Source organism: Triticum dicoccoides, chromosome 5B (assembly GCF_002162155.2).
Source record: "Triticum dicoccoides isolate Atlit2015 ecotype Zavitan chromosome 5B, WEW_v2.0, whole genome shotgun sequence".
NCBI lineage: Eukaryota > Viridiplantae > Streptophyta > Magnoliopsida > Poales > Poaceae > Triticum > Triticum dicoccoides.
This window is the reverse complement of record NC_041389.1, coordinates 80,945,715-80,954,071: the sequence shown is the minus strand read 5'-3', so window position 1 is coordinate 80,954,071 and position 8,357 is coordinate 80,945,715. Positions and strand designations below refer to the sequence as shown.

The 8,357-nt window shown below is 43.4% G+C and overlaps 1 protein-coding gene and 2 long non-coding RNA genes across 10 annotated transcripts; 1 reads left to right on the top strand and 2 right to left on the bottom strand.

Annotated features, from left to right (window-relative positions):
* The first annotated feature begins 333 nt into the window (after positions 1-333).
* LOC119307481 lies at positions 334-3,396 on the top strand. Of its 5 annotated transcripts, none has more exons than XR_005149333.1 (6): positions 432-623; positions 773-1,027; positions 1,229-1,906; positions 2,029-2,485; positions 2,612-2,899; positions 2,981-3,396. XR_005149333.1 is itself a non-coding variant. In XM_037583559.1 (2 exons), the coding sequence occupies exons 1-2, from the start codon at positions 388-390 to the stop codon at positions 1,143-1,145; spliced, it is 609 nt and encodes a 202-aa protein (XP_037439456.1). In that variant the 5' UTR covers positions 334-387; the 3' UTR covers positions 1,146-1,222. The 5 variants fall into 5 exon arrangements, 1 of the variants encoding a protein (XP_037439456.1); XR_005149335.1 differs by having other exon boundaries at positions 441-623; positions 1,803-1,906; XR_005149336.1 differs by having other exon boundaries at positions 442-623; positions 1,819-1,906.
* A 715-nt stretch (positions 3,397-4,111) lies between these two features.
* LOC119307480 lies at positions 4,112-5,479 on the bottom strand. 2 transcript variants are annotated; one of them, XR_005149331.1, is made up of 3 exons: positions 5,409-5,479; positions 4,508-4,709; positions 4,112-4,401 (listed from the first exon to the last, which is right to left on the bottom strand). It is a non-coding gene; the product is annotated as an uncharacterized LOC119307480 (long non-coding RNA). The 2 variants fall into 2 exon arrangements; XR_005149332.1 differs by lacking the exon at positions 5,409-5,479 and having other exon boundaries at positions 4,508-5,378.
* Positions 5,480-6,846: 1,367 nt separating this feature from the next.
* On the bottom strand, positions 6,847-8,287 carry LOC119307478. 3 transcript variants are annotated; one of them, XR_005149330.1, is made up of 6 exons: positions 8,018-8,287; positions 7,786-7,895; positions 7,650-7,710; positions 7,514-7,574; positions 7,305-7,356; positions 6,847-7,172 (listed from the first exon to the last, which is right to left on the bottom strand). It is a non-coding gene; the product is annotated as an uncharacterized LOC119307478 (long non-coding RNA). The 3 variants fall into 3 exon arrangements; XR_005149329.1 differs by having other exon boundaries at positions 7,297-7,356; positions 7,786-7,883; positions 8,018-8,267; XR_005149328.1 differs by having other exon boundaries at positions 6,848-7,172; positions 7,786-7,883; positions 8,018-8,265.
* Between the last annotated feature and the right edge of the window lie 70 nt (positions 8,288-8,357).

The window sequence follows — 8,357 nt, the reverse complement described above, 5'->3', positions numbered from 1 at the left end:
CCGGAGAGCCTGAAGTAAATCTAGGAAAATGCGAGCACCAATGCCGACATATTACAACACAGATGCTCAATTACACTCACCCCGATGCTCGCACGCGCAAACACCCTACTGCTATAACGCCATGAGTAGAACAAAGTAGTATTTCTTTGGAAGCGGCGATTTGGCGCCCGTGCTCAGCTACACCTGAAATCGCGCACGTCAGTTTCAGGCTCGGGATGGGAACAAATCCAGCTGGCGTGGCAGGTGCGAGCGGCAGTAAATCGGGCATACAGCTGAATACAGTACGAAATAGTGCCGAAGACGTGGGGCCAAAGCGTAGCCGCGGAACGGACGGCGCGCGAGCGCGCACTGGGCCGTGGACCAGGACGTCACCATTTTAGGCGGGCCATGGATCAGATAATGGGCCCAGGACGGTACACGACATCTGAGCCGTCTGTCGGGCGGCGGGCCACCACACGTGCTCGTGTGAGGGCGAGAAAGGGCTGCCCCTCCCTTGGCCTAGTTCATTCTGGAAACCCTCGCCGCCACCCGGTTTGGGAGAAAACGCCGATAGCGACGACTGCATCGGGTGCTTGCGGCGGCGCTAGTTCTTCGCCGTCGACAAGAAGGGGATGGAAGCTACGGTATGGAGTTCCTGCTTGATGCGGTCGACATGTTAGTCTGTACAGATATATGAAATTGTTATAGGGATTTGATGAGCTAAGCTACAACAGACGCAGTAGTGCCCTGACGAACTACCCTTTTGTGCTGGTGATTGCCATGGTTTTTTCAGGTTCCCATTGAGAGAGGAGTTCGATGAAAGCCTTGAACAGCCAGATCCGTTTCCCCTCCTTGTCCTGCTAGAGAACGGGGCCAGAAATTCGGACACTGGTGATTCAAATGTTGGGCCTGGGGTCGCTCAGAAGGTGGGAGACGATGCCACAGGTGGAGCGGGTGAAGGTTTGCGCCGTCGGCGTGATGCATCTCCGACGAGGTCGGCCCAGTTGACCGACAAAGCAAATCCAGAGGCCCCTGACTGGTCTAAAAGGTGTCAAGCAAAAACCACACCACTTTTTTTGTCCGTTTTAGTAGAACTATGTATGCAACTTCATATGCAGTATGCGTTCTATGTCCATAGGAAAAAGTTTCCTTTCTTAAAAATTTAGCTTACAGATTTGATGCAGTTATTCTAGGAAATTGCATAGGGAATGACTGTACTGAATATGAGCGTTTGATTTAAAAAATTCAGGCTTCGTCTAGACAGTGCGCCACCAAACAGAGCAATCATGTCCCTCCCGGTTGATCGCTCTGGAGCAGTCAATCCACAAGTATGTAGAGCAAACTGACAAGAGTGTAATACAGCCTGACAAAGGTTGTGAACCATGGGAGAGAAGGTGCACTGGCCTTCTCATTAGCACATTGACGTTTACACCAAGGATTTGTTAAAGCAGCAGAGAGAAAACATTGTGAACCTGGGGGAAGTCTATATGATAATTGGTAGCTTTTTTGGTTGCGTTGAGAAGGTGCCATTCATGAAAAGGACTCTTAGTAATATTTGTGGAAAGATTAGTCGTGAACAAGCTGTAGATGATGTAAGGAAGACGCTGGAGGTGTTTGCTGACATCCGTTCTACTGACCCTGGCTTCACCTATGTGGTTTTGATTGACAAGTCCATCAAGGTTAAAAGTCTCATGTGGGCTAATGGGAGCAGCAGAATGCAATACAAGTTATTTGGTGATGTGGTCACATTCGACACTACATACAGGATAAACCTTTATGACATTGCCGTCTGGGTTATTGTCGGAGTTAACAACCATTTTCAGATCATTATTCTGGCAGGGGTGTTGATGCGGGATGAACAAGAAGAAAGCTTTCAATGGGTTTTCGCGGATGATGGGAGGCCGTGCCCCAGAGAGAATACTCACAGGTCAGGTTAATGGCCCAAGTTTTAAAAGCCTACCAGCCTAACTTTTAAATGCACTTGTATAAGGCAAAAATAATTAATTGCTACAAATTTTTTGGGTCTAAATAGTGCTGTTTTGTTTGCAGACCAATGCAGGGCTATGGAGATGTCGATCAGTAAGATTTATCCAGCTACTGTTCACCGGTGGTGCAGGTGGCATGTTCTGAAGAAAGCGAAGGAAACCCTGGGACTGCTATACACGAAGAAGAGCGACTTCCAGGCTGAATTTCAAAAGGTTGTGAACCACATGCTAACTCAAGATGAGTTTGAGGCGGCTTGGGGCTTGTTGTTGGACAAATGTAATCTGAGGAAGCACACGTACATGACCCAAATATATGAAACCAGGAAAAAGTGGGCACAACCGTACTTCAAGCGTGTGTTTTGCGCAAAAATAACGAGCACCCAACGCACTGAGAGCGCAAACCATGTGTTGAAGATTTACATGCCTCCTGCTAGCCCAATGCATGTTTTCGTAGGCAGTACATGAGGTTGCAATTTGACCGCGAGGGTGAGGAAAGCTACGAGGAAAAGAGGACACTGATTGTAAGTATTTGTTTTGCAAAGTCTTGTTGATTACATTTGTGGAAGCTTCATCTACATTTCTTACATAGGACTTGTTCCGGTTGCCTGATACACTTATTTGGATGGTGCTAAATAAAAATATGGCAGGGTGGAGCCGTAAGGAGAACCAACCTTTGCAATAGAGTGGCACACAAGCAAAATCTACACTAGGAATATGTTTGAGGAATTTGGCCGCCTCCTAATTGAAGGGATGGCATACAATGTCACTGAAGTGGAGAGGTTCAGGAAATATATAACAGCTCACAACAATGCAGCAAAAAGAGAAAAATGGAGCAGGGTTGAGTATGAGGTGACCATAAACGAGACCAATCAGTATTCACTTGCGAGTGTGGCCAGTTTGAGCACACTGGGATGTTGTGCAGCCATGTCTTGAGGGTATGCTGGCATTTACATTTTTATATCTTAAATGCAAGCAATCTGAAAAATCTGAAATGCTAACGCTTCTGTATGGCATAGGTCATGGATATACTTCATCTGGAGGAAATCTCTAAGCACCATATTGTCGAGCGGTGGACAAAAGACGCAAGAGATATACTTCCGAAGCACTTGGTTTAGTACCAGAAAGACAATTCAGCAAACTTGTCATTCACATGCAGAAGCGCGAAGCTATACCTTAAAGCCATGGAAGTCATGCGGATGGGCGATGCAAGTGCTGCATCTTTTGATCACACTAGATGACCCGGTGCGCCAAATGGCGCAGAGACCCAATTGAAACCATGTTCGTTTTGAGAAAGATTTGCCTTTTTTAGTAACTTTATGTTTGATCAAGGATAGAGACCATGTCAAACCCGAAGTGTTATGAACGTGTATTTGGACAATGTGACATTTGGCTCTATGTTACCCAAGTAAGGTGCAAGGTCCAAATTCAAGCATCAAGGGTAATGATTCTAAACCTTTTGTAACAGAAACCTTTGCATTTGTTAGTCGAGCGCCTAAATAGAGGAATTGCTATGGCAGTGGCCTGACATGGGTCTGCTGGTGTCAAAGCTTTGCCTTAGAAAGCTGCACAAAATACATCATGTGCATGCCCAAAAGTCTGCTGAGTTGACGATCTCCGGACCCCATGGTCAGACCGTTGCTATGGCGCAGCAGAGCTCAGAAGCGTTCTTCAGAAACACACCCATCTAACGGTAAACCTAGCTTGATAAGCAAACAGATCGCAGAAGATGCTGTGAGGAAAAGAGAAACCATAATCGTTATATGATGACACATTATTTAACACGGTTGTATCAAGCATGGAACCCAAGAAGCGCTAGTCATACCGTATGTACATATCTAGTCCAACCGATGGAAGAATTGCTGCTTTGCTTTCTTTGGAGCACCAGCCCCCTTTGCAGCAGCGTTTGTCCTGAGTTTCGTTCATTGGTAAAAAGAAGAGGTATTTTAGTAATTTTGTTCATACCGGAAATGACCCACAGTTATAGAACGTAATTTCCATGGTAGCTTCAGTTCAGTTCTGTACATACATGAGTGTTTCTTCCTATAGTTTACATGAGAATAAAATAATCCATGACAAAAAACCTGAGAACAATAGGGTTTTAGCTCACTGAAATTGTAGATTACACATGCATGTATTATCTCTTATGCACCAACAAAATAGCATATTAATATATATGAGCATGTACAAATTGATTATTCAGGTGTTGAGTAGGAAGCATACACCCAATAAGGATTGATAACTTGATCGAGGAAGAAACTTCATTTCCTTAATAGCATTTGGCAGATCAAGCTATAGAATAAAATAATAAAGTACCACCAGGCTGATCTCTAATTTTCACTCAGCTAACACAAACGCATTTTACACTGTCGGACGAATTGGTGATGCGTTGTACAAGTCGTACTTCGGCTCGAACCTTCTCGGGACAGGTCAGAGGCATCTAAGAAATAAGAGAAAATTAGGAAAAAAATAAGATGGTGATTTGGTTAATTTGAAGGAACTGTAATTTGCAGGGAAGGGCAACGACTTTGCAACTCGGTGCTCACCCTCACTATCAGCCGTCAGGTAGAAACAATTTGTGCGCGCGCCGGGGGTCCTCTTATTCCCAATTCATCTGCTCCCTGTGCCACATCCGCCGCATCCACAAGCTATAGATCTTTGGAGGAGCAGACCACTACTGCTTCTATGCTGAAGGTATTACAACAGGTAAAACGGCATCCTGAACCAAATTTTATAAAGAAAAGTAACCTGCAGCAGAAGTAGGTATTTACTCTATGCAAAAAAGATACTACGGTACAATACATGATAATGCCTAGTCGAACTGATGCATCTGTTAGCTACAAATGGTAGTAGGATAGTACTAAAAGGACTAACTATTCAATTCTAGTCTCTAGAGAACAAAATCACATTGCTCCTATTTTCTTAAAATGATAAACCAGTACTAAAGAGCTGATATTCCAAATCTGAGTGCTCACCAATTAAATGAGAATCCTAAGCAGAAAAATGGGAGTGCAGGGAGGTCGCCATTTAAGTGAAATAGGTAAAATCAGCCTTAACAATGATGAAAAGAAATTATATCTGGAAAGGGTATTTTCAGGAGTTAATTGATCATTATATGGGTGCAGACCAAACAAATATAGTATATTCAGCAAAGACAAATTATATAGAGAAACATGGTTAATTGATCATTATATGGGTGCAAATTATATAGTATATAAATCAATCATATTGCCATTGCTAACTCAATAGAGAAATGAAGTAAATATAGTATATTCAGCAAAGACAAACTATATGGGTGCAGTCCAAAAAAAATGTATGCGTTAGTCTACTCATTGATGATTAAACAACTAATATACTCTAAAGGACAATTTTTGTCATCACTTCCAATGAAGAAACACTCCTGATACTTATCTGGCTGGCCGGACTCGGTATCTCAGTGGTTCTTACCATCATTCTTCCTTTCTTTCTTCTCTACCTGTAGTGTTCCTTCACAGCTGCACCTGGGCACAAAATGAGCATAGAGACACAGAATGGAAAATAGTTTTCTGTAATGTGTGACGACCTATTATTAAAACCGCAACCAAGTTATCAATTATACACACACCACACCAATAACATCAAATAAAAAGGTCGGCCTGAGCATATAGTTCAAAATGATTACTGATATTTAGATACAAATGGTTGAAAAAAAATATGCATGGAGAAGGTTACCTTAAATTTACGTCGACAAAAAATTCAAGCTCTCCTGCTTTGGGCACTCAATGCTTGCTTTATTGCAAAAGAATTCTTTCTTTCTTGCATCAATCTGTGTTGAAGTGAAACACTCGCTAAAGTAGCAGCCTAGTCTAGTCATAAAGATAAGGAACTACTTTAAAATGAATCAGATTGTGCACATTCAATAACAAGAATGACTATCTTCATTAACAGTCATATTCAACATACCCTTAAGTTGACTAAAATAGACTTGTTGTAATTTACAGAAAAGAAAATACATGAGATAAGTCACCTGCCTCATCTATCATTTAGGAGAGGGTTAGTATATGAATAAAGAGGCAACTACATGATAGAAAATTACATCTTTGAAATTCTGTAGAGGTAGACAAATGAAAATAGACCAACAGAACACATACGGCCTGATTAACATAATCAGGGAGAACACAAAAGTACACTTAAGAGGCCTCGCTTCAGCAACGGCAAGCAACAAGCACGTATGTCCATCACATGTAAAGGGGAGACGGAAACTACCTTATTTGAGGACTAAATTATCAGACTGGTGTAGCTGCGATACATGCCACAACTAAGCAAATCAACATGAATTTTGTCTGTGCAGATCTCGTAGGGCAGTAATCAACTGGAGCAAAACCAAGAACAAAAGGAAACAAGGAGAGGGTTCCTACAGATTATGCCATATACAAATATACATCATTGCAGTGCTTGCCTCAAAGCTCCTTCATTGGGAAATCAATGGCCTAACGGAAGCTCGTCCACCCCGGCATAAAGCACTCGTCTATAAACCTGATTTCTGCGTTGTCGGTTGACGCACTGCACATCAACAGAAGTTCTAAGTACATGCCACAATGGCTTCACAGAAGTTCTTGCAAAATATAATCAAAAGTAGTGACCACAATCGCATTGTGTAATTGCTCCTTGTCAAAGCACCCAAGAATGCAACCAACAAGGTTCGATAGCAAAATAAATGAGGAGAGACATACCTCAACCTTGTAGTACAGACCCATAGGATAAACTGATCCTAAGCTTGACTCCAATCCTTCAATAACAACTTTTTGGCAATCATCTAAAATATATTTAGGCCGACTCATCAACAAAAAAGCCTCTTGTTCTTCACTGTTGCACTCTGTTTCAGGAACTCGTGATCAGTCTTTTTCCCTCCCAACAATAATTTTCTCCTTCTCAAAAGACTCAAGAGTGCAAGGAATAAGGTCTTGCAGGAAAAAAAAACAAGCAAAAAAATGCATCTTGCTATAGGTAATGTTGAAGCCAAATAAACATAATAGAAGCATCCTTTACGATCTATGAGAACCAGTTTCATTGGCACAAGAAAACTCGCCATTCTGAGGCAGCTCCACAGTCTGGTAGATTAGCCCATCACTATAGTTTCCAAAAACTACAGTCACCAACTCTTCAAACAGAGATGTTGCATTAACAACACCATCCTGGATTTTTAAGCCCAACAATTCTTGCTGATGCAACCTGCAAAACCTTGTGTAGTCAGGTAGATTCTGCAAAATCCGATGGAATACACCCGCCAAAATGACAAAATAAAGGAAAGTTCAGCAGAGCACAAAAACTGTAGGAAATTCATTAGGAGCATTACTTTCTTACTTGCAAATGGAAGCAACACACCTTCAATAACTGTGGGAGGCATGGATTTCATCTGTTTTTAATGGCAAGAAACAAATTTAGCAAACTTAATCTACCAAGATGATGCCCCATTAATTTGTCCATATGCACCCATATATAAAACAAACTGGGCAGGAATAAACAATAGGCTATATGAGTACATGTAGCAAGTGGAAAAGAACGACAACTACCTAGCATATGGAGACAATGCCCCGGTACAAAGAAACACCCTTGGGCAGAACTAATTGTTTCCTGTAAAGAAGCGTCATCAGGTAGATAAAACCAAAGATGCACGGATGCACAGACAAATGAATCACGGATGCATACCTTTCATATTATGACACCTCTCAAAGCATATTCCTCTGAACTTTCCCTGCCAGCAAAAGCACTACAGGCCGGGCACGAGTCAGTTTCGCCGCATAAACATGTCAACCAACTGATTGTCCAGAGGTAGAAGACAAACCTGCCTAGGAAACTTGGACCAGCAAAACGCCTCCCCATATAACCAACGACGAGCAGCAACCTCCAAAACAAAAAGTCGAGCCTGCAGATCAGCCCGCACTGAAAGAACCGCTGTTTGTCAACATCAAGAACAACAGGGGAAAAAGGAGATTGAGGAAAGAAAGGGGAAACAGACGGTCTGTGAAGAGAATGAACAACTACAATCAGAATGGATCAATGGATCCGACATGTACCTCAACCAGCCTAATCTGGCAGCAGCCATGGGCCGGGGATGGACCTTCACATCCTTAGCACATCCTCGGGGATCGCAGTAGAGCTCGAGAGCCAGCCGCGTGATCTGTCGAGTGGATCTTGAGGGTGGGTGTCACGGTCAAGCAGGAGGGCCTAGAGCTGAGACACCATGGCAGGGGCCTCCTCCTCCGCCACCAGAGGGCGCCGCCGCCACCATCTCCCTCCTCCTCCGCCACCAGAGGGAGCCGCCGCCGCCATCTCCCCCCTCCTCCGCCACCAGAGGGAGCCGCCGCCGCCATCTCCCTCCTCCTCCTCCGCCACCAGAGGCCGCCGCCGCCGCCA